The following is a 26,576-nucleotide window of genomic DNA, read 5'->3' as shown; positions in this document are numbered from 1 at the left end:
GTCCCGCCGCTCGCACCCTCTTCTCTCATTTACTGCTTCTCGGGCTCCGCGTTATATTGCTCGTCGCTTGCTGATAAGCGCACTTTAATGCCTAATAGCAGCTGTTCGTCTTATGAGGAGCGGCTGAGAAAGCTGGGGGTGTTTAGCCTGGAGAAGAGGAGCCTGAGGGGAGACCTCATTGCTCTCTACAACTACCTGAAAGGAGGTTGTAGAGAGGAGGGTGCTGGCCTCTTCTCCCAAGTGACAGGGGACAGGACAAGGGGCAATGGCCTCAAGCTCCGCCAGGGGAGGTTTAGGCTGGACATTAGGAAAACATTTTTCACAGAAAGGGTCATTGGGCACTGGAACAGGCTGCCCAGGGAGGTGGTTGAGTCACCTTCCCTGGAGGTGTTTAAGGCACGGGTGGACGAGGTGCTAAGGGGCATGGTTTAGTGTTTGATAGGAATGGTTGGACTCGGTGATCCTGTGGGTCTTTTCGCACCTGGTGGTTCTATGATTCTATGACTGGTGTGGATGAAATGTCCGCATCGCCTCTCTGTCATGATTTTGTGAAGTGGATGGAGAAAAGTGACACGAGGTGTTGGTGCCGTGGGTGGGAGTGGGTCCCTGCCCGCCTGGGCGCTCCCAGCCTGCGGCTCCCAGCGGGGCAGCAGGGTCTTTGCGGAAGAGAGTGGGTTTTGCTTTATGGTCTGAGACCTTGATGACCCTACAGTGCTTTGTAGCACCATTATCGTGGTGTGGATTAGGCAAATCCGTGTTTATTCTCTTATGTAGGATTTATAGGATGCACATAGTATACATAGGATACATCACTAAGGCGTTTTTCCCCAATATCATCTATTCTCGTTAGAATTCAGCAGCTAAATAAAGAAGTTTTTGCTTTGAGCAGAGACAAAGCAAGAAGATGTGCTGTCCCAGAGATGTTCTGGTTGTATTTTGTTGGATTGCAGTTTTTCTTGTAGATGTGAGCACTTTATGTGCGTTAATTACTTGACTGAAAATATTAAGAAGATGTGTCAAGATGGAGCATATGTGCAGATGGAAGTTTAATTTGTGGAAGCAGTGATGGTTTTGTGTAGTGTTTTCACATAAGACACACCAGCTCTGGGAACTGATTTCCTTAGCTAAATTTTTCCAAGACAGTCATATGAATGATTGAGCAAAAGGGCAATCAATTGTAATGTAACTTCTTATTGGTATGATTTAAGGCTTGATTCCTAGGATATCTGCAGTCTCTAGATACTTTCTTTAACAATTATTAAATAATAAAACTTCGGCATGAATTACGTGAGAGAAGCGTGTAACATCACCAATTTTTATCCTCTGTTCCAATAGGATGTTTAACTGCTAAAACTATTTAACCCATTCTGCAAGCCTAGCTAAAATCACAGCTCTAATTTCATAAATTTGTGTTGTTTTATACTGCTATTCCAATACTGGGAAAACAGAGAAGGAAGTCAAGACAGAGAAATCCCTGCCAATTTCTTATACCTGCCTCTCTTCTCTTGTCCTTCTCTGAACAGTGGTTATTTGTTCAGTTGTATATTACTAATGGTTTGAACCAGAGCTTCATGGCTCTATTTGCTTTATAAGCATCAGGCAAAAAAAAAAAATCTCAACCTCAAAGACTTTGTAATATAAAGGGAATTAGGAAACAGCCAATAATGCAGACAGATGGGGTAATGCAGCAAAGTGATAATGTTAAGTCCTTGAACCAGCAGCAGCCTGAGCACTGTCAGATGTTTTGTAGGTGTCATTAGAAAGGATGCAAAGAAGCTAACAAGTTTACAAAACTGAAGGGAAGCTCTTCTCATGCTGGATGAGCATCAAGGTGTCAAGAAAGTGTAATGAACATCCCTGAGAATTTAATAAATGTGTGGCCCGTGTCCTGGCTGAAGGCAGAATTTTATTATTTTAGTAGTAAGTGAAAGAAGTCAGTAAAATTAGGGAAGATGTTAAAAAGTCCAACAGTTTGCTTTTGTAGGAGAAGTAGAGCTGTTGAAGATGTGGCTGCAAAGTCAATCAGTAAATGCCACAGGTGAGGAAACTGGATTTTATAGTTTTTAACTCACGAATGAACATGAGTTAAGATAAGTTGCTGTTTGTTGAAGTTCAGTAAGAGGATAGAGCTTCCACTGAGTGTTGCTGGTTGCTGGAGTGGTAAACAGTGGCAGAATCTGTCAGGACATAAATGAGCAAGAGGAGTTCCCTGGAACCAGTATGCATGACCAAGACAGTGTATATTGGCGTGCAGTACAGATCAGGGAAGGGTACTCGGTCATCATTAGTGCAGCTTGATTTTAACAAAATCACATAATAGCTTTGTCCATCCACATCACAAAGTCATGACAGATAGGTGATGTGGATGTTTCATCCATGCCAATCAGGTATAAACAACTGCCATAAGGCATTATAGTGTGCTTAGTAGCAAGTGACCAGCAATATAACAATGAACCCAGAAAACAGTAAATGAAAAGAGTGCATAAATAAGACATTATCTGGCATATTCTTGAAAAACTATAATTTATGAGCTCTGCATAAACCATGGTAGTAGGTTTCTGGCTAGCCATGCAGTAATATTTTTCCTGTACATGAGGATGGCAATAGTTAAAACACAACTGACAACAAGGAAACTGAAAAATGAGTTGCTCAGTTACATTAAGAATAGTTAGGCAGCTGGTGTGCTTGGGAAAATGCTTATCATCAGCATTGTCCCTTTTTCTCCACTGAGTGCAGCATACACAGAAACACTAAGGGTCAGCTGTCATCTTCGTATTTTGTGTAAATTCTCAACCAGTGAGGTCTGGTCAGTAAATTGCATTTTAAGGTCCTGCCAGAGTTAAGAGAATGAGTATTGTGTTAATATGTCATGAGAAAGAGATATTTGAAAGTGGAAGACTACTTAATAAGTTTATAAGAAGATGGTTTGTGGCAAGATTAGACTATGCCAATAAAATAGCACACTGGGCAACCCAAACAATCACTGTAATCAGGTCCTTAGAGAAACATAATTATGCCCTTAATTTAGTACTTACTGAGAAACACACAATTAATTCAAATCACTGTAGGACTTGCACAGTTAGCAGAAATGCGGACATCATAGGAATCTGTCTTACCTTTGACTCTGACACAGGAATAGTATTACAACCGTGGGCACTATACGGCTGTTTTGAAAAAATGCTCTTTCTGAAAATTAAAAGTAAATACATTGCAATACAGTATTCATACTTACTAGAAGAAATCATGTAGCAATACTTGGTCTCTTACACTTATCTCGACTGATTAGCCCTTTTGAGGCTGGTTCTGTACCCATTTAATGTCCCATTCAGCTTGGTCATAAACTTCTGATTAGTTTCTGTCAGACAAAAGCAGGCTTGCTGAATGGGAATGGATCAGCCAAAAAAATAGTTGTAAAAATACTAAATTACGTTCTCAGCAAGGCGAGATGTTTTTGCATAAATATACTTTATGTAATTATCTCTATGTAAATAAAGATTGTGCACCAAGTGAAACCAGAGCAGCATACAAAAAACAAGATGAGCAGTGATTCTCGAGAACAACAGACAAAGGAGATGGGAGCAGATAGAGCAGCTTCCAAGGATAACACCAAGCATCATGAGCAAACTGAAGACAAAGATGTAGACTTATGAATGTTAGACATTCATGAGGGAGTGAGCGTTTAATTACGAAGGAGATTTCCAGAATAAATTGTATTGCAGAAATTCAAACTGAAGTATGCCTGTGGTAGTTCTGGGAAATGAAAATGATTAAGCTGCAGAGGTGGAAAGGAGCAGACCCAGGCTTAAGGTGCTTTTTAGGGAGTTCAATATTTATTATATTATGAATTAATTACCTGGTTTTGTAACCTGCCTCTAAGAGCAATCACATGAAATGCAACAAGGTTGTTAATTGAAGCAGCAACTAATATGACTGTTTTGGAGGGGATATGAGATCTCTGCTTTTATATGTAAAACTTTTATATCTTTAAAAAGTTAGCCAGCAAATAAAAAAAAAAAGTGCTAATACTATTAGATTTTTCTTCATCTTTCTGATTCCAGCATCTTTACAGTCAGCAAGAGATTTCACTTAGGTTGTACAGGCCCTGGTAGGAGCATGGACTTAAGATTGCTTCTTAAAAATCCGTGATCTGAGTTTGTGTCATTCAAAATGTGGCTGATGTACTGAATCCTGCCTGAGGAATGTTTCTAGCTGGCCTGGCATGTTTTTCTCAAAGGAGCCCATGACCAAGAATTTTGGACAAGACACCGCACTGTTCCTCCAGTGACTCAGCATGTGGCTGAGCACGGTTAGCTTGAGGAAGGAGCAGAAAGGAGAGAGGATGAGGGAGGAGAAGAAGGAGCAGTACTCTTCCTCAAGCTTAGAAGTCCAGCAGAGGTTGAAGTTGCTGATCTTGCTGTGACAAAAGCACACAATCTGGACATCTTGGTTCAGCATCCCTGGCTACCATGCTTGGACAAAGTGTTTCCCTGTGAGACTTCTTTTTCAGAAGTTTCATGTCTCTCTTGGAGCACCCCAGGGAACTCTCCTGATTCCTGGGTGCAACTGCATGTCCTTGCCTCCACTCTTCTGGAGGATTGATACCAGCCTGGCCATCTCAGTGGACAAGTAAAGGATACAGGGTTCTGCTGAGTGCTGCAGGTGAGTTTAAACAGTACAGGTATTATTTTATGGCTCTTTATGCTCTTGCAGTAGCGTACAAATGGTCTGCCTGCACCACTGCCTGGTCTTTGATTCTTACCGCTCCCTCTCGCCCCTCAAAGCCAAGGTGTGATACTTGTATACATATATATTTTTTAATTTGTAAAATGATACATTGCAACAATTAACATATTGGAACGCACAGGCCTGAGGTAACATTGTTGACTTCTAAAGTTCTTGAGTTCACTTAGAAGCTTAATATATCTTAACATAAGGGGGTTTTTTTATGTTTCATGTAGCTATTGTCTGTTGCTTCTTCCACACTAGTGTAGGAACACAACACAGGAGGATGCCAGGTTAGGGAGGACTTAATAACTCACTGAGTGCTACCTTGCAGCTATAAAAAAGCTACCGTCTCTAATCCATTTTATAAACATGCTGAGCTTTTTTGAAGATTAGGTTCTTTGTCCTTCTTGATGCGTGGGCTGGAACCTTTCTCCTCGTGATACTTAGAAATGGATTTCTAATTTTCCACCTATGGAAAGTTTCTACACATCTCCCTTGTATCACTGTTGTCCATTAACTTTAGTGGATCTTGCCACCCAAGATATCTGTTATGAGTACTCAGGAACAGCAATTTTATCATTACTTCTTAGTTGTTCATGCTGAGTAGGTTCCACTCTTTTCCATGTGTGTCTGTCTACATTACAAGTGATCAGAAGTGACACTATAGTTTTGAGTAATGTCTGATCAATGTCTGTGGTGATATTAAACTTCTGCTATGTGGCCTGATACAGCTAGTAGTAGGACTGTGTATGACTTCTTTATTGCTGCATTATGCTGTATCTCATTGCCTTATGACCAATTAATATCTATCATTTCAAACTGATGAGTCCCCTGACTTGTAGCATAAAATCTAGTTATTAAGTCTATTAAATACAGGCACTTGTGTATAATTTTTATTTTTCCAGTCCTTTTATTGATCCATTTTTCCTGTACAGTACCCTGGACTTCCTCTAAATGATATCCTTAATTTCATAGTATCACTAAATGTCACATTTTTCTTTCTGTGCCAAACTTATGATTGAAAATATTAAATAATAAGAACACTAGTAAGAGGGAACCTTTAGAAATTTTAATAGGAAGACTCCCATTCCACCAATTAATCAAGTAGCTTTCCAACATAATGCATTGCTATCTCTCTGCAGCTAAGTCTTTCCCCAGTTTACAAACTTGCTTTGTTCCTGATCTCCTGTTTGTGTAACTGTGTATGTAGTTATGCTTCTTATGAGGTATAATATTAAATACAATATTAAATTTCATGTTGGTTAGATTTGCTGCAGCCCCCCATCTTTAATACAGAAAGTTATTTTATTACTAAAATCTATATTCACCTTGTTAAAGTAATGTTGTATTTTATCCTAGGTTTTCATTTACCTGTATGTGTCAAAATACCTTTTCCTTTGAAGTTCTTAAAAAGAATTGCACACTACTGAGCTCAGAGTAACAAGTGTAGAGTTGTCAGGTTTTCTGGTTTTCTTTTTCTGAATTATATTGCTTACGTTGACATGCTCTAGTAGTGTGGCATCACTTGAGCTGAGAGACTTCTAAAATTACTTGTTATTGAATTTATAGGTGATTTTTTTTTAAAATTTTCCTGCTCAGATGCTTATTTCCTTCAGTCCTCCACAGAATCACACATCGTTTAGGCTGGAAAAGACCTTTAAGATCACTGAGTCCACTGTATCCTTCCTGACGTGCCCTCTCAGTGAAACTGACTGCAATAAGTAATCAAAAAGCCTAATATTCCCATCTATTTTTTTTTCTGCAACAGTGGTCAATACAATCCTTAAATACTTGATTCCTATCATGTAATAAGTTTAAATTTTTATCAGCTTCATTCCTCCATTGTACTTTCAAAACCACCTTCGTAATCTCTGGCCAAAAAAAGAAGCCAGCGTGGCCATCACAATCCAGCAGCTGGGTTACATAATTTTATTAGTTTCCTTTCTGCAGCACAAAATATCAAAATGAGAAACAATGCTGCATAAAGTAAGCTTTGAGAGATCAGAGGTTTAAAACAGGAGTTTGAAGTACAGTGAAAAGAAGAATTAGGGTCCTTGCTGGATGATGATGCTTATTCAGATGAAGGCAAGAACAGTGATGCTCAGCCATCTTAATGTAGTACTTCAATACTTCAGTAATACTTCTGTAATACTCTTGTTTGGACACAGAAGTGAACAAAGATTGTAAGTATTCTGTGGAAAGAAGGCTAGAGCACTCCTAAAATAAGAGTTGTAAATCAAATTTACACTTACATTAGTACAGTGCCTCTTCTGTTTTATTTATCTTGGACCTGGCGGATTAATTTTTATTCTCAGTCCTGTTAAGTAATATACATTTAAGAGCAGTTAAGGAATAACAGAAGTTTGACAGTCTTTAGAGTTTTTGATTGTTGTGAAGATGAAATTAACTTTCTAAAGAGAAAGTAATGTGTGTTATTTTGTACTTCATGAGCCTTACCCTTTCCATTGTGAGGAAAGGACTCTGTTCACGTCTCTCACTCATAAGCAGGGCCATTGTCTGCTCTGGGTGCAGGCATCCCCTGCAGTCCAGGTTGCTTACATCTGCAGATGAATGTGCATGCACGGAAAGATAGTGGCAGTTTGGGTTACATCTGACGTCTAGGAGAGAAATGTCCTTTAGAACCGGTTTCAGTCCATCTCAGATGATTAAGTTGAGCTTTTGCTACAGAGGTGAGCTGTTGGACCTTTGCCCCTCCATGTTGTTAGCGTGGGATCCCTACAGCGAAGGGTGCATGTGAGAGGAAAACTGGCCTCAAGATGTATTTTTCCTGTAGGAAGTTTAATTCTGTTAAAACAATTTTGCTCCTTTCTGTTCTTCAGAGTAAAGAAGCATATGGTCCCACATTTGAGGGCCAGCACTAGCAACAGATTAACATCTCAGATAAAAGCTACATTTTGCTATTATGACAGCAAATGCAATTAGACCTGGGCATAATGAGGCAAAAGATTCCGTAGCCAGAGAAAAGCACGTTCTCTACAAATTAGAGACTATGTATTGATTTGTAATTGTATATATAAGTTAGGATGGTTTATATCTCCAATAATCTTTAAAGACTGCCATCTGCCTCCAGACAAACTTAAGAAGGAAACTTAATTTGGATAAAAACCTGCTGTGGATATTTAATTCAGTTAAGGGATCAATTTCTAATAAAATTTAAGGATTGGTCTGTGTGATAATCCTCTGAACTACCTGCAGCAGCAAATTTGTCCTTAGCTTTTATTTCCCACAGTGTTACAGGGGTACTCCGCTTTTTGCTAAGTGATGTGCCCAATATAGTCAATAAAAAATGACTGAAATAAAATTGGAAGTATATAAAGATGACTGCTAGTAGTAATAACTTTGAAACTGATAGAAATGAGATAATAAAAAGGGCATTGAAAATTCTTTGTTAAAAATGGTGGTGATGTGAGGTAAATTGTCTTTTTAATATTAGTTTAAAATATGGATTATGATTGCATGCACATGTACATACACTTGCTGCAAATGGGGTGAACAAAGACCTTCAATGTGGTGGGATAAGACACACATGAAATAAGGGCAGAACAGAAGTGTTCAAGTACACGCCAGTTTGAAGTATCTTCTCGGTCTTTCAGGACTGCATTTCTGCTCTAAGCAAGAGAAGTTTGCATGCAATGAACTCCCGGGTATACGCTGACTCCCCCTGCACTCTGTGCCTTTAACAATTTACTTTGAACTCTCTCACTCAGCAGAGTATAAGGTCCAGTTCAATTTGACAGAAAGGATATGGTGATAACCTGTACATAATAGGTTTAAGTGCAGTATGGGACGTTATATTTTCTTTCAATGTTTCTTGCAGCTAATGCAGAGAAACCATTTTAATATTTTGGGTTTCATGTTGCTGCTCGTTTAACGCTTTACATCATAAAAATCATATAAATCCTTCATGACATTTTTACTAAAGGAAATATTACTTCATCTATTCCACTGCTAACAACCACATATAGTTTTCTTAGGTAAGTCAGAAGTTCAGGCCACGTTACAGGTTAGCTGCATTAGTCATTTGTGATGAAAGAAAAGCCAGTATTAATGCCTATGCACTAGGATTAAGATGACTCGAGTGCTGTAATCCTTCCTGTTCGACTGCTGGCATCATGCGGCCATCTGACAACAGCTGTTTCCTCCTTACCCTAATAGAAAACATTGTGGTAGATTGTTGCTTGACCATTACAAGCTCAGTCCTTCCAATTTAAATTTTTGTATATATGCATATTTATCACAATCAAAATCTCTTAAATGTGCGCTCACGTTACATATAATATAGTCTTGCTTAGTTTTGGCATCTCCTTTAGTAAGTACCAAAAGAACCAACGAACAGTGTTCTAACCAACACTTAGTTTTTAGTTCTGTAGTTTGTAGCGTGCTATGTGGGACAGCAGCATACAAAATGTGTAATAAGGAAAAAAAGGGGCATCTGGGGCACATAAAAAAATGATTAAGGGTTGCATGCCATGACACTTTGTAATTGCCGCTCCTGGCAGGGGGCCAACTGTGAAGTTTTCAGTGTCTTTTGAAGCTACTGGAGCTGGAAGATCTTGCCTTGGAGCTGGACAACAGGCTGACATTTCTTTATTTCCTGCTAGCTGCTACTTTCAGTACACAAAACTGCGTTTCCCTCTAGTATTCCCTGAGCTTCAGGTTGTTGGGCTACTTGGGTGAAGCTTGGCATTCGGAACTCATCCACTGATTTGTCTGAAAGTGACCAGTATGTTTACATGTATTGAATACATTTGGTATTGGGGGTAAAATGAAGACTTGCTAAATGACAAAGTATTCCTTGAAAGCAGAAGACCAACTATTTGGGGGTTTTTTTTGTTTTTTTTTCTTTTTTTTTTTTTAAATCTCCTTTTGAATTGGTTATGCACAGAAGAGTGACTGATATGTGAAGTGGGAGAATTTTTCCTGAAAATCCTGTCCCTCTTTATGAATGTTTTCTGAGTTTAGCTTGGGAACACAGTGAAATACAGACATGGGCAAAGAGTAGAAGAAAAAGGCCTGAAAAGTCAGGCAAATAATTCTGTACCTTTCAAGACCAGAAACTCTGAACTGATGAATCCCACTGTAACGCAGCACTCTGTGTGTGCTGTAGATCGTGCTAAGGATACCACTAATATGCTGGAAAGAAGGGAAGGATTATCTAAGTGTCAGTGTGAGAACTATTATGCTCTGATTCAGATCGTTATTATAAACAAATTTAATTATTCACAGCAGAAATACTCAAACCTGGCTCTTAACTTCCAGTGACTGAAGTCCCAACTTCTGCTGGGGAGAAATGAGCTCATGGCCAGGGTCTCCCAAAATCCACCTATACCAGCCCAGTAACTGTTGGGAGTCATGAAAACAAAGCTGCTCCCTGTTTTGCAAAACACAAACTTTGCTGTCTACTCTTCCTAGCAGATGTGCGCTATGAGAAACAGAATTCCTTGCTTCATGTTGGAAGATGATGATTTCAGAGGCTGGTACTATCGACCTACCAGGCAGAGACTGAACTTCTAATTCACTTCTAGAATCATGCTCTGGAGTTTGTGCAGGCACAAATTTGCAGTCCACAGGATCTTTGGGCATACTTTTGAGTTAACTAAGATAAATGCTGGGATTGTTAGCTTAGCAAATCACTGGATTCTGCAGTGCTTTTTTGTGTTAGCCTAGTAATGAGCCGCTGTATGCAAATATGCATAGTTGGACCAAATTAAAATATTAAAAAGCCCTAATAGTTAGAATTAAATGTTGTCTTTATTTTTACAACAGTGCAGAATGCATGAATAGTGATCAAATGTTTAGGGAGGGATGAAATGGAGGAAACAAAATATGGAATACTCTGCTTATATTAAGAACCTGCTCTATAAACTGTATTTAATATCATGTTTAAACAAAGTTCTTGTGGGTATTGTCAAGGGAGGTGGTTATTTGCACTGCCTACCTTGGTTGAGTTTGAGGGAAATCTAATTAATTTGAAAGGCTTTCTTTGGTTTTAGTCCTACTGCCCCAAACATAACACCAAAATCAAATGATCAGTAGGACAATCTGTGTATGCATCGGTATGAACTGGATTATGAATTCTGAAGATGCATGTGAATGTGTTTTTTAGAAGGACATAAGAGCTGATACTATATTCTGAGTTTTTATAGTGAGAACAGATCTTTTAGGAAGTCTTCAATCCAGAGTTATTCTTAAGTTTTGTACTTTTTGCTTTAGCAAAATGTGTTTGACAGTTGTAATTCTTTAACTCAAAATATCACTAAGACTTTTGAAGTGATGCAGAGGATGTTTTTCTCTTTCTCAGAACAGAAAAGTGTTTGATGTTTACATTTCCAATCAGGGCATAAACACAACAGTTTCACCTGACTAAAATTTAAATACATGTTTATTTTGCTAATATGTAATTCACTGAATTAAGATAACACTGAATGATAACACATCCGCTATGAGCTGAAAACTTGGCTTGTGATTTAGAAAAGGGCCTGTGTTCTGCAGATAAGTACAGTGTCACTGTTATTCTATGCTTATTATGTTTCAACTACAGGGGTTAGAATAGAAGAATTGCTTCATTTCTGTGAAGTGTGACCAGGCCAGCCTGTGCATCACAAGATCCAGGTTTAGAGCTGTAAGAGACTGATTCTTTTTGACTGCCTTAAACCACTTGTTTTCCTGCCTTAAACTACTTGTTTTTGACTGCAGCAGAGATAGTGTCCTTCAGCCTTATCTGACTCTACCAAGCAACCCAGCTGCACTTGCTGCCCAGAGGGGTCATGCTGTAGTCCTGCTGGTAGGGAGAGCAGGAGCAGTATGATACCTTGGACCCACCTCAGATCCCAGAGGCCCCCCAAACTCAGTTGCAGAACTTTCCTAGAAGAAGCACTGTGCAGGCCCACCAAACCCTATAAATAACACTCTGGAAAAGGGGCCTTTTGCAGCAGCGCACCCGCCATCCTGGGAGAAGACAACGACTGGAGCCCAGTTTGTGTCCTTGCACTTTGCGCGCTCTCTCTCTCCCTTTTCTCTCTTTCTTTCTTTTCCATTAACATAGATTTAGCAAGCCAATACCAATCTTATCCCTAAGAATGCCTGTACAAGTAAGTTCCTTTTTGGACCAGTTATTTGGCATTGTTTTGTCTTCCTTTAGCCCAGTGGGTACGGAACCCATAAATGTTATGGGGAGACCCAGGGTCTTAACTCTGGTGACCTCTGGACTCTCCAGGCTAGATGGTGACAAAAACTGAGTTCCTGGGAGTCATTTGTGACCACGCCATGTGAAACGTGATTCTGATTTCCTTGAATGGTGATGCTTTTAAGTCTAAACAGAAAATTGTATCCTCAGGAAGTTCAAGCTATTAAATCATAAAGTTAAGAGGGTGTGTTACTTTTTAAAAAATTGCTATTTTAAAAAATAATGCAGTATAATAAAGGTGTTTTGTTACTATCCTGATTTGTACTGAATCATAATTTTTATTTTTTGTCATTTGTGCAGATTCACATTACTTTCATTGTTGCAAGGAACCAGACTTATTTTTAATTATGGCCTATATGAACGTAAAAGGAACTGGACTGGACTGGACTGGACCAGAAGTCCATCTACCTGGTATCTTAGCAGACACCCACACCAGATTTTCAAAGCAGGGCCAACATTTCCGATGCCTTCCTCAGCTTGCAGCCATATGCTGCCAGGCAGTTCCTGAGCCAGATGTTCTTTCTATGTATTTAGTAATAGTTCATGAATTTCTTTTCTATGAACATATCCAGACTTGCCAAGAACCTGTGTAAGCTTTTAGGTTCTCCAGCATCCTGTGGCAAGCAATTCCACTGCATAACGACACAGTATGTGAAATCTAACCAGTTTCTGTTTGTTTTGAATCAGTGTTTTCATTCCAGTTATGGTTAATGCCCCTCAGTTCTGGTACTGGAAGAGGCAGTGAATGGTCCACTGATCCATTAATATAACTCTTTTTTTTTCCCCATCAGTGTTTGTATCTTACTAATTTAGGGCCCAGTCTTTACCTGCAGACCACCTTCTGTGCCCTGTTTAGTTTTTTTTTTTTTTGTTTTTAACTGATCTTATAATTTTAGTAGCTGGCAGTAAAATCACTAGGATTACTTGTATGAGCAAGGTATACCCAACTGAGCCCTGACTTAGAAATGGCATTTAATATAGTTTAGAATGAGTATTGTTTGAACATAAAACCAGCTTCCATTATATTTTGTTTGGATGTTGGGAGGAATCAGCATCTTAACAGAAAACCTGATCTGACTGTACAGTTTTGGCCAATACTTGTTTTATTATTAGTGTGCATTGTTTACTTCAGTATGAGTATGCTATGTCAAAAGAGTTTGCCAAGTGCTTTAGGAGCTCAAAAGACTTATTGACATACACAGGTATAATGCAGAAAATGCAATTGGTAGTATATTCCAAGTATTCTTGTGTGTTTTGCTGTATGCCTATGATTTAAGAATAGCACATAATCATCTGTTGCAACACTTCTCTCCTTTCTCTCCCTAAATGTGAATAATACAAAACAAAAAAACTATACTCATACTGAGTCTTTATACTTTGAAATTTGTGACCTTGCAAAGCAACTGTGATGATGCTTCATTTTAAAATAGTAGCCTTACTTTTCATTAAAGTTCTTACCTGCAGTCAAAAGAATGAGAAATTAGGTTGACTAAAATTGTTATGATATTTTGAATAGAGTAGTTACAAGTAGGGAATTCCATTGACTGAAGCAGGATACTTGAAGCCCTTGAAGGCTGGCATTAGTTGTGGTGGGATGTGACAACATCCTAGAGTTATTAACATTTCACAGCTTGTTGGCAGCTAAAAAAACAATGAATTTGCTTCATGGGGAAAAACAACTTGCCAGTTTTGCCCAAGTAATGAGTACTTTAGGCAGCAGTTAAGACATTTAAAACTATTATGGTTATATATTGTAATGTATATTTCTGCATACATTACAGTGCACATTATACATTGTGCTGATTCCTTGTGAAAATATCTTCCTGTCATTACTGTAATGAAGTGCACTTTCCATAGATAATGATGTAGAACCTGATGCTTCCACAAACACATAAGCTGGGGCTAGGAAAAAGAAAAATTTGCAGCTTGAAATCTGCTCTTATGAGCATCTGCTCTTATTATGACAACAATAATCTTTATAGAAATTTTGTCTTAATTTTTTTGGATGCCCCAAAGCAACTGAAGGGAAGAAACTAATAGGCTAAGAAAAGAAAAAAGAACAATTTTGTCAGGCATGCATCTTTTTCCCCTTAACAGTTTATTCGTTGCCAGGAGCCCCAGAAACACCAGTAGTCTCTGCTGATTCTTTGGTAAAACTATAAGTAATACCTGAAAAGAGTAAATGTGTTCAAGTGTTGCAGCTGGTGTTCAGTTCACATGACAGGAACTTGGGACTGAAACTTTAGTGCCCGGAAAATCAGTAAAGGCTCAGTTTCTGACTCTGGTGGGGTTAACATGTTGCTTCACATGCTCTGGCTGCCAAAAAAGCTCCTGTAGTCTACTGTCTTGTCATTTATAATCCCATTTCCATTGCTTTTTCAGCTTTTGATGAAGTAGGGCTATCTTATTCATAAGCACTGATGATCCCAGCTATAGAAATCTTGTCCTACAGTCTGGGCATCTCCACTATAATTTATCTATTTGCCTTTTATGTATTTATTGATACTTGTCAGATCTGTCCCTCCTAAGAACAGAACCTTAGACAGCCTATGGTAATATCAATTAAGGAATTAAAAAAAATCTGGAAACAAGTGGTGGATGTTATATGTTATGCACAGGCCATATGGGAGAAAAAACATTTGGTCAATATTTGAGGTTTGCTTGTTTGTTTGTGGTCTGTGTGGCCTGGTTTAGACATGCCTCTGATTTGTCCATCGCCTTGCAGTTTGTCCTTTTAAATCCAGATTATATGCGAATAGCACAGAGGGAAGCAAAATACAAACAATATAATTTTCATATGAGTACTACTTGATTACCCCTAACCTGCTTAGCTAACAGAAAGGTAATTTTATGATATTTGTTAATTTCACTGTTACAATTCTGGGAAAATTGCAGACTCTTCTGGAGCAGGATGGAGCTGAAACTTTTGTGCATCAGCCTGCAGGTGGCAAGGAGATGAAAGCTTCTACAGGTGATTATCCCCATGCGTACTTCTGTAACATATTCCAAAACAAAGATAAATTAAATAGGTACTAAATTCCCTCAAGAGCAACAGAGCTGATGGTATCAGAAGTACCTTCTCTGTAATATTTCCTACCAAATTTTGTTGTCATGCACACTTACATACAAGATGAGTCTCTTCGGTGACTATTTGTGAAATATTCAAGTTACTGAAAGTGCTTGCTTTTTATAGTTCAGTTTTAAAGACAGTAAAAATTTAGTTTGGAAAAAGAGGTAAAAACAAAATAGTTTTTGCAGCCTGCTTACTACACAGGAATTGTTAAAATGTATAATTACTGATAGAGAGATGATACTCTGGCTGGAAACAGTATCCCCCTTCAAAAAATGTTACCTTCCATTAACACAAAATGTGGTCCTCAGCTCTTTGCCTCTGTCACTCATACACACAAGTTCACAAAATATGAAGTAATACAGTGCTTTCTTTTATGGTCAAGGCAGGATAGAAAAGTGAAGGTGATAATTCCTTCATATTTTAGATAATTTATCCAATGAAAAGAGACAGATAGACTTGTATGAATTCTGAGATGGAAACAGTGACCGGATTGTAGTGCCTTCTGGCAATGTGATTATTATTTAGTAAAAATACATGAAAAATGTATAAGAGGTTGTGTTCCCCAATCCTGGGAATTGCTTTCTGTCCCTGAGGAAAATGTATGCTTTCACTCATGCAAGTTAATAGTAACATTTCTATTGATTTTCAAGTGCCAAGATGTAACCATCCCTGGATTTGAGAGCACTAGCCAAGGGCTGCAGATGGCTCCTTTCCAAAGACCAAACCCTGATGCAGCCACACATTGTGACCACTCACTCAGATCCCCACTTCCTTGTGGCAGCCATATGGCTCAGAGCCATTCCCTGGGTGCCCTTCCCTCTTGCTGGGTGCACGTGTGGGTCCTACTCTGCAAACTGCCCCGCTTCCCCAGCCTCTTTTTGTTCTACACTCTTGTTCAGATTTTGTTTGTGACTGTATTGATTCCTCCCAGTGAAGCTATAATTCAATTTCACAGATTGAAATTTCAGGACACTTGGTTATAGATGTCTCATAGTATTTATGTTACATGTATGTATACATTTACATACATTTACATTGGTTTTCCCCGTATACAGGATTATTTAAAAGATACTTCAGCTTCTCTTTTTTTTTCCTGAACATATGGTGAACTGCATTGTACATAGCATGACTTATTAAATAGTAAGTTACTATATTAAATCAAAGCAAATCTGATGGCTATAACATAAATATCTTTTTTTTATTAAGATCTTCCAAATGAACTGTAAACGTTATGTTTTTCCAGCAGAAACTACACAGATGATATCATGATGTAGGCATACTTTCAAGTTTAGCCTTCTGTAACACCAGTGATTGCTTCCAAAATACACAGGACTGGTAGTGTATTCTTGCCTTGTATTTCTGTGGCTCTTGCTGAACTTTGCTCTCCAATCTGTCTATCACAATTTCTTTGCAGAGATGAGCAAATTAGTTGGGTTTTTGTTAAGTTTAGTCACCTGTGGCTGTCACAGATGTACCCTTAGAGGACTGAAGCCCTAGAGGCTAAAAATTTGATGATTTCTTTAAAATTACTTGTGACTAATGGTGTGGCTATGCATCAGTCTAGAAATACTCATGAACTTTATAGTTACTGCTAGATATGTAGTACTAAAATACATTTATAATAGTACTTTATTATTCTTCCTGTATGACTGGTGTTTTTTTCATCTTTTTCACTAGCTGCTTTCAATCCCAAAGAAACAACACCTCAAATATTTATTTCTTGTACCAATTTTCCAAAACAACTATTCACATTAATTTTCCTAGTAGTTGTTATTCATGAGAGTTACATGAAGGTTACTATAGCTATGAAGAGCAAATAAAAAGCATGAGAAGTGCTATCAGAAAAAAATAATCCATTTTTTTCCAACACTTTATGTTTGTGAATTTCTTTGTTCAGAATTGGGCTAATCTTTGTTACAATAATGCTACTGGAAAATAGCTTCCAATCCCAACTGTCATACACTAGACAAATTTAATTCAAAATGAAAAGTGCTAAGTGTTGCTGTCAAAGCTAATTTATGCAACAAAAGATTTAGGAAAATAATGGTTGTATTAATGCATGAATTTTTACAGAGTGCAGGCATAACAGAATGAAGCCTGGTAAGCTGATGAAAAAGGTAAGACAAGCAAGAATGTGGAGAGTTCTGTTCCTCCTTTCTGATTTGCTTCTGATAATCACAGACACAGTTTCAAGATGTGTTTTCCTGTTAATATGATATTTCTCAAACTATAGTCAGGATTTCAGATGTAGTTAAAGAATGGTGTCCTTCTTTTGGATTTTAATCAAATTTCTAGAAAATGTAGCTCTGAGTTGATATAAACCAGTTTTTAAATTCATATTGAATTCAGAAGATTTTTTTTCAATTCAAAATAGCAAAAATAATACTGACAACCTGACCTATTCCATATTAAGGGTAGCTGAATTCTATTGCATTGCATAAAATGTGAGAGAAGGAAACATTTTAATAAGATTGGTTTGGGATGAAAGAGAATTGCTACAAAATGAATATTTTTGTCAATAAGAAGGAACTAAGAATATTCTGCTTTGTGTTAACTTGAAGTTTTACTGGGTAATCTTCAGTCTGAAGGCCTGTACAGAGAAGTGGTTTTCTTTCTTGCAGCCCATGACTCATGGAATTGTTCCTTTCTTTGTTCTGAAGCATTTCTTCTCCGGTCATAGCGACATTTCTGGATAGCCCTGGTTTGCTCAGTTTATGATTGTTGTCACAGTTTTCATTAGCTTTTATAATTCACTAAAGTCAGAAGAAACTCTTCTCCTTTGTGGGTGCTGTATGTTTACTTCACCAGACATTTCTGCACTGCAAATTCAGCTGGAATCAAATCTGCAGACAACAGCAAAATCAGAAGGATTACGAAGAGTTATCAGTGTGACTGACATAGTGAACACGTGCAGGAGAAAGCATGGTTTCAACTTCCTAGCTAGATGTAGACTGAAAAAAACTATCCCAGCCCCTAGTCAAACCTACCTAAAGCACGGAGGGAATAGCTAACACAGACTGTGAACGTGAGTGAGTGATAGATACGGCCTGCCTTTTAAAGCAGCTAATCATACGTTTATTTTCAAGTATGTTCTGCACGCTTGCTAGCACCATCTCCATCTCAGTTGATGAAACTTTGGCGGATCAGCTAATCCATTCAGTTACACCCAAAATGCTGGATATAAGGGTCTACTTCCTGACTTAAAAGAGAAGAGAGGTGGAATTGTTGGTTACAGGAATCTTCTCTGTTCCTTCCTCTCCAGAGGTTTTGAGGTTGATTGCAGTGTTGAAGAGAAGAGACAAATCCAGGATTTCTGGCATTCATATAACAGCACTCTCACAAGAACAAAGTGAATACCCCCTAGCACTCTGTACTTATCCCTCATAAAAATTTCAGGTAGAGCGTCCTATGCGTTCTTCGATCTGCAAACTGACCGGTATATCTGCTCAAACTGTATCATATGCATATGTTCAAGTCAGTCATAGTAGAACTGTAAGTACTGATGTGAGAAGCAGCCATGAGAAAAGCTGATGTTTTCCACAATACTGTGTTTATGGTACAGTCAGGAGAGTATTTGTCATGTTGTACAAGGTCTCAGTTGCTCTACAGAATTCAGGACCCTAATGCTCAGAAAAGATCAATTCAAATTGGAACAGCTGCAGAAAGAGTGAACAAGGATGGTCAGGAGGATGGAAGAAAACAAAAAGCTTTAACCCAGAAAACCTCTTTGAAGGGTTGTACAGCTGCATTTTATAAATGTAAAACAGGATTGAACAGGAACACGGGACACCATGCTCCAGAGTTTTTCTTTTATCATTTTCATACGCTAGTAGAGTGTACCTACCTAGGAAGTGGATGCATTCAGTGTGCACTGTATCTAGGTGACACCCTGGGAGAAGTAAGAAGGAACGAGGACATTATATTCTGAAAGTACACTGTCTTTTTATAATTAGTGGCATATGTGAAGTCATGGTTTATAAAACCAAAATTGTATCAAAACTAGCTCAAGAGAAAGGGGGCATTCAGTGTTGCCAGTGAAAATCTCTTAGTCCCCAACATTCATGTTGACTTCCCACTTCCCAAAAGTGGCATGAAATACCAGTTGTATTACTAAATTTCCCCCAGAAATTCTGTCCCTCATGTGGCGATACTGCAAAGTGTGCTAGATTTATCATCCGTTCTCTGTGCTTGTGGATACAGAAATCCATGCCATTTTATCCTTATTAAATCACGCAGCAAGAGAAAGTAAATATCAGGGTATAAAAGGATGTAATGTGCTGCATTTTTTTTGGTACCTGTCAATTTTAATACACATATGGTGAATAGTCCTTGTAAATAGCCAGATATTTAGCCCTGTTATATGGATAGGGAAAAGGAAGCAAGAATCGATATGAGGATTTGCGCAAGGTCACACTACAAATTAGTGTGGATAGATTATTACCACTGAAGCTGATATATCTCTGGGTAAAATTCAACAGCTCTGTGACCATGGACAAAAACATAAAGCGGATGAGAACCTCAACCATTCAGCCCAACTGTGATTTATGTAATGTAAGCAGATGGGCTGTGAAGGGCAGGATCTTAATTTCTCTGGGGGATGCATTCAAGAAAAATCAAACTTGATAAACTTAAATAAATTCACATGCTCATTAGTCTTCATATGGATAATTTAAAATCCAGCATCCTTAGTTACAGTTTCACATTTTGCGAAGTCATTGAATTAAGAATTACCGAAGCAGCCACCAGAGAGCACCAGATACGTTTTAGAGCGACTTGTTAGAAAAGAGAGGAACTTGAGAAGTGTCCTTCCCTTTTCTTATTTTCTTGCTATGGGAAACAAATCTGTAAAATGTGTATGTGGAGGGCACTGAGGAAGAAGATGAGAACTTTCAGAACGCTGGGAGGGTGCAATTGCTTCTGGTCTGATTTTAGGTCTTGCTTGCTAAATTCCCCACACACATTCAGCTGCCTCCTGATAGTATCAGATATTTTTCTTCCATAAAAAGTCCTATGAATATTTGAATATAGGATACGTATTAGCTTGCAGGATCAGACCATAATAAATGTTTATAATGTGCTGACTAGCAAACATGGTATAGCTTTCTGTATACAAATCTGGTTTCTTTGTACACGTGTGACTTCGTCCCCGTCTTTGATATTCAGGGAAATATAAGCTGATCTGAAACACCTCCTACATACCAGTACTGTGCATTTCAGAGTACTGACTACTCCACATTGTGTATGTCATATGGTACGCATTGTAGCTGAACGTTATGTCTTCTATATTTTGAAGGGCAAGATGAAAGCATTAAAGGTGGAGCTTATCTGATGGATGTGGACATCTGCATGTGACCTACTTATTTAGTCCACCTTGCAAGTCAGTGGAAATAAATAGACAATTTCAGAGTGTGATTCATCTGTATGTCCTAAGGTGGATATCTAACACAGGGCAGACGATTTTACCCTTTAAAATTTTCTTTTACAGCATCTCAGTGGAGCATAAAACCACTTGCATGGGTGTAGACATAAAGAGTTAAGTAGCAGAAATCATACTCTGAGTATGTAACCTATAATATTATTTTTTATATTACTTCTAGCATTGTTTATTAACAGTTGTAGGACACTGTTCACATATGAGGTTCTTTAGATAGTGGAGTGCGGCAATACATGAAATGTGAAGCTTAATAAGGGTTAGATTTCATCTTACAATAGACAAATTACTTTCCTTTTCATGCCTTTCTGGCTATGAGCTGGAACCCTGGAAACACAATTTGGGCAATGGAAGTACTTCCATTTTATTTGAATGTGAATTTGATGAGTGAGCTAATTAGACATTTTCTGTCCAGTTTAAACAAATTTTATAGTAGATAATGCTAGGGAAAAAATTAAAGTCTCCTGCATTAAAAATATACTTTAAAAGTCCTGAAGAACAGTTGCACTTCCACTGCAGCACTGCATTGGTTCCAGAGGAACCTCTGGACCACAGCAGGAATAAATCCATCTCCTGCCATTGAAGTCAGCTTGTAAATTTGAATTTGTAGGCCAGTGCTTCTCAGTGGATTGGATGATCTACTGATAATTGACACACCACTAAGAACATGAAATGTGAAAAATGACCTATACAAAATATATATATTTATACAAAAGATTAAAATTAGTGTGATTTTTTTTTTATTTTGCAAAACTTTGAAAAGGAAAAATATCACTGTGCAGTGAAGAGTCAAAAGCATATGTTGAATGCATGCATATTCAAACCCTGTAATGCAGCGATGAAGGATGGTACTGATGGGAAGCTTTTTTCTTTTAGCAATTGCTTTGAAAGAAAGCACTAAGCACGAGAGTCCTGGGTGATCTCCTTGGCTCTGGTAGCTGACTACATTAAGTGTAAAGGCACTGAATGACATCTTAATCTAAATATTTAAACTCTTTGAAGGAGGCTTGAATTCTGTAGCAGGATGGACTGATTTGTAATCTCCTTTCTCAATGTTATCTCCTTTTATCACATACAGCTATATGCCTCAAATGGTGCATTCTTATCTAGTTGATAATGGACAACCTTACTTTCCAAATAAGCATGCCCTTACCTTGCTAAGAACACGAACTGTAAACTCAGTAATTACTGACAATAAGTTGGTTTAGACAGAAGATAGACTGGTGAAGGAGAGCAGTAATATTCATGTCAGTTTACAGCAATAATACATTTGTAAGTCAAAATTGTTTGGCTCCACTGTAAATTGGGCATAATTTCATCAAAGAAAACTGTGCTGATGTTTTGCTGTTGTAACAGGACAGTTTGATCCTATCAAGTTGTCACACATAGTAAAGAAAAAAGCGTTCCTAGAGTTAAGGTCCTAAATCCCCTTTCATGTTTGAAGTGCCTCATGTTAAAGACAGATTTAAGAAGGAAATCAGTATTTCTAGTGCTTTTATCAGGAATTTGATCACTCTTTTCATTTATTAATAGAACTTATTTCTTTCTAGCTCTTTTGTCCATCCTACTTGTGATATGTTCACAAAAGCTTTCTTAGTCTCCTGTTGCCTGGCAAAATCCCATTCTGGGTCTTGCCAGTCTTAACTTCCCACACACCCCTCTCCCAAAGCAGTAAAATTTTCTTTGAGCAGTCCCTGATGACCTTGCATTGGCAACATCTTGTTTCTGCATTCTTCTTTTTACAGCATGTTATGGTGTGTCTTAATTATGATGTGTTTTAAGATGCTTATCAAAGAAAACGCAGCTTATATTTTTATTCTTATAGCACCTAATATATATTTAGTTTGGGCAAAGGGCTTTGGAAAGCACTTATTAAATATGGAATGCTTTAAATATGTTTACTTTTCTTTCTATTATTTTGTAACTATTCTTTAAAGGAAGTGTTATAACTAAGGGAGCTGAAGTTTTAGAAATGATCATATCCTAAGAACCCTGGTATTTACATATTTAGTTTAAAAGGAAGAGGATGGGCCCTTCACAAAATAATTTTGCATTCTGCATAGGCTGTTTGACAATTAACCATGTGCATTTAAGGAAAGAGCCAAAGGCACCAGCAGATAGCTGTAGTGGCATACAGTAATAGGATGTTTTCTGATCTCATGCTGACATACTTCTAAAGTGATCTGTTATAACAGATAAGTTGTTTGTGTGTTTATGTGAGAAGTTAGGACAATTTTTGCCTTTTGGACATAGCCTGAGATGTAGAGAGAGTGCTTTACCTTTTCAGGGAGATTACAGGGATCTTTTCACATTTCCAAGTTTTGCAGTGGTTTCTTGTCCTTGTTTTTGTGCATGTGCCTGTGAGTAGGCACATGCAGATAATTTATCCCAATGTATTGCTCTTGGGGCATACTGCTAGTTAAGCTGTGGTAGCCATGCTACTAAGCCATGTTCTTAGCAAGGTAAGGGCATGCTTATTTGCTGAAGGAGAACTGTAGCTGTGCCTTCTCTTTTACCCATTTGCTTTGGAGACAGGGAACATCTGGGGAGGAGGGGCAGCACCAACCTCTTTTCTATGTACTGTAAGTCTTATAAAAAAATCCACTTAGTTCAAAATAGACTTGTTCTTTTTTTCTAATTTATATGCAAAGCTTATCTGTTGGTACTAATAGCTACCTTTACTATTTCTTTCATTTAATATAAAAGTTTTGATTAAAAACAAACAATACAAAAAATTTTTAGCCATAACACCTTGGCCAGCTGCCCAGAGTTAAAGCGTCTTACGGAAGCCATGGAAGAGGCAGATTTTATTAAAACTCAACTCTACAGTAAATTCTTCAGATCAACTTAAAACTAAGGCAGCAGGTGACCTTCAGTGCTGTGAGAAGTGAAAGGGCACCTCTGTAATAGTTGGTCTGTTGAATATTGGCCAAGTTTTCCTGTGCTTGTAATGTTGAGACTCTTGGCAAAGGTTCATGGTGACACTGCCCTTCTTAAAGAAATTGGGGACTTCCTGTTTGACATTCTGTAGAAGGCCACCCTTTAAAGAAGAAATCTACTGGATTAAATTATCTACTTAAGTCAATGACAAAGTTGTTGTGTGTGGATATTACCCATGAACTCCATAGAGTCACCAGCTGTAAGCAGCAAGGATTCTGAAGGAAAAACTGATCGTGCTTAAACATGACAGGAAGTTCTTCCTGTTTTCTTCTCTTCTTGGAGCAACTTCACAGTGACCATAGGTCCAGATTTCTGTGCTGCCCCTGGTTGGCAGCTCTGTGCTGGAGAATAGCAGCACAGAAAAATGTGTGGTCCATCCATGACTGCATGCAGATTTCTGATTTAGGTGTACGATGGTTTAAACAAATAAAAGTTCAGAACTCAATATCTGTGTGCTCTAGAATAGTTCATATAGCCTGGTACTGAACTTTTCAGATGCTTAACTGCAAGCAAAGAAGTTGCATGATTTTTTGTTTGTTTAAAAGGAAGAAGGAAATGCTTTGCAAGTTACAATCACATTGAAACTGATCCATTCGCTTAAGGCACAAAGCGGTTATAATTCAGACAAATCATACGCTTCTGTGAACACAGACAGAGATTACAAACCTAACTAGTGTGTACACCTTCACAGGTTATGGTATAGTTGCCATGGGAAAAACCCCCAACATAAACAGGTTTGAGTGTTGTGTTACGGAACCTGCCAACCAGTTCAAAATACCAAGGCACTGAGTCCCTCCTCATCAGAGTCTGTGAACCATGTGCAGAGGAGGCTGGCCCTACTGTAAAGGCCAACCCAACACTGCGCTTCTCCTGCAGTTGCTGGTTGGTAGTGTGCAACCTTGGAGCTAATAGCAGCTGGTTTAAGGCACGGCAGCTCTAAGGCAGCTCAGCCACCTTGTGTCTTTGCCCAATGTTATCACCTGCAGTGATTTTTATAACAGTAGAATCATAGAATAGTTTTGGTTGGAAGGGATCTTAAAGATCATCTAGTTCCAACCCCCTGCCATGGGCTGCCCAAGGCCCCATCCAACTTGGCCTTGAACACCTCCAGGGATGGGGCAGCCACAACTTCCCTAGGCAACCTGTGCCAGTGTCTCATCACTTTCATTGTGAAGAAATTCCTCATTTTCTCTAGTCTAAATCTGCCCCTCTCCAGTTTAAACACATCCCCCCTTAGCCCTATTGCTCCATGTCTTTGTGAACAGTCCCTCCCCAGCTTTCCTGTAGCCCGTTCGGGTACTGGAAGGCTGCTGAAAGGTCTCCTCGGAGCCTTCTCCAAGCTGAACAACCCCAACTCTCTTGCAATTTAAAAAAAAAAAATAAAACCCACTTTTTTTTTTTTTTTTAGCACGCAAAGTTTGCTGAGGGATATGGTTTAGTGTTTGATAGGAACGGTTGGACTCGATGATCCGGTGGGTCTCTTCCAACCTGGTTATTCTGTGATTCTGTGAAAGTTAAACCAAGCACAGAGTAACGTTGTGATTCACTGAAGCGGCCAAGGCGCAAAGCAAGCGCTGAACACCCAACGCGTCCTTTATTCTTCTCAGCTGCGCTCGCAGCCCCGCGCTCTCCCAGGGGAGCGCCGGCCCCGGATTCCGCCCCGAGCAAGCCCCGCCGGGTCATCCCCGCTACGCGGCGCGCGGGGTCCCGCAGGAGGCGCCGGGGAGCCGGGGGGAGGCGCCCGGCCCGCATCGCCCGGCCCAGCCCGGCCCGGCCCGGCCCAGCCCGGCGGGCGGGACGCGGTGCGGCCGCGCGGTCCCCGCCGAGGGATGCGCGCGCCATGAGCTGGCGGCCCGGGTCCCGCGCCGTGGTGCTCACCGCCTACCACCCCAGCGGCGGCCCCGGAGGGTGAGTGCCGGCTGCGCAGCGAGAAGGTGTTTCCTTACCCCCTCTGGGCTAGCGTTTAGCCGGGGGGAGGGAGGAGGGGAAATGCCCCCTAAGCGGTTTTTCCTTTCTCCCTCCCTTCTCCACCGCTGCCCGTCCTGGAAAGCCCCGGCGCTGTCGCCGGGCTCCTGGGAGCCGAGGGAGAAGGGGTTTGTAGCTGGAAACGAGACCCCGGGCCGCCCCAACGGGGTTTAACCCTCTGGTCGGTGCGTCTCTGGGCTCGGAGCGCTGGTGGGATGCGGCGCTTGGAGCGTTTGTAGGGTGGCTGGTGGGAGCTGGAGCCCAGAGACTTTGGGATCGTGCTCCTTGTGGGATGCACGGCGTAGATTTTCATATGACCTCTTTGCGCTTCACTGCGTTGTGCTTTGCGTTTATTATTGTTATTATTCTTGCCGCGATAAACAGAAGGAAGGTGCGGGCAAGGGTAAGATAAAAAATCTTCACAGAAAGGGTCATTGGGCACTGGCAGAGGCTGCCCAGGGAGGTGGTTGAGTCACCTTCCCTGGAGGTGTTTAAGGCACAGGTGGACGAGGTGCTGAGGGGCATGGTTTAGTGTTTGATAGGAATGGTTGGACTCGATGATCCGGTGGGTCTCTTCCAACCTGGTTATTCTATGATTCTATGAAACTTTTTAAAGAATTTGTGAATTTGCTTAAAAGGAGTAGCTGATAATAGTCAGAGAAGCCAACTTCACTTATATGAAGGCTTAGGACCTCCGTGTGCCTCCCAGCAGGTGTTTAAGACAGACAGAAACACTGAGGGGTTTTCCATAGCAATGACCGGAGAGGCTGCTGCATGGAGGGTTTTGTCTTTATGGCTCATTCAGCCTTGCCTCTTCCTCGCTGAAACTCCCAACAAAGCTCCCATTGATAAAGATGGGACTTTTATTTATGCTGAGAAGCCAGTTGAAACTGGGAAGGTATTGAAACTGGCACGCTGTTTGCATGTGCCCGTCAGAAAAGCGTGTCTCATCACAGATATAGTCTGATTAAAAGAAGATAAGAGGAAGTACAGCGTGTTGCCCTGAACAAAAGGGAACTGATGTGTGATGATATGTCATAGCAAGACTCCACGGCAAAGGCAAGAACTGAACTGAGAAATACAGTCTATCCTCTGTTTGAACCACAAAGCCATGCCTCTTTTTTTATTGAGGTACTTCCTTCTCCATAACTAATGTTATTTATCAATGCCGCTTTAAGTTCTGATGTCATCTTAACTGCATGTAGAAGGGCACTGCAGATCTAGTTGTTTACTAC

General features: G+C 39.5%; 1 protein-coding gene across 2 annotated transcripts in view; it reads left to right on the top strand.

Annotated features, from left to right (window-relative positions):
- ARHGAP18 (Rho GTPase activating protein 18) overlaps nucleotides 1-26,576 on the top strand; it is a 92,265-nt gene that overhangs the window by 129 nt on the left and 65,560 nt on the right. Inside the window, exon 1 of one of the 2 annotated variants that reach the window (XM_069851856.1) lies at nucleotides 25,181-25,284. The exons of the other annotated variant lie outside the window; for it this stretch is intronic. Within the exon in view, the coding sequence (XP_069707957.1) occupies nucleotides 25,217-25,284 (68 nt within the window). The 5' untranslated portion in view covers nucleotides 25,181-25,216. Of the gene's footprint in view, nucleotides 1-25,180; nucleotides 25,285-26,576 lie in introns of those variants that run through there. 2 annotated transcript variants of the gene reach the window in all.

The sequence above is a fragment of the Phaenicophaeus curvirostris genome, chromosome 2, assembly GCF_032191515.1.
Source record: "Phaenicophaeus curvirostris isolate KB17595 chromosome 2, BPBGC_Pcur_1.0, whole genome shotgun sequence".
NCBI classification, from domain to species: Eukaryota; Metazoa; Chordata; class Aves; order Cuculiformes; family Cuculidae; genus Phaenicophaeus; species Phaenicophaeus curvirostris.
The sequence above is the reverse complement of the archived record's forward strand: the minus strand, read 5'-3'. Positions and strand labels throughout refer to the sequence as shown.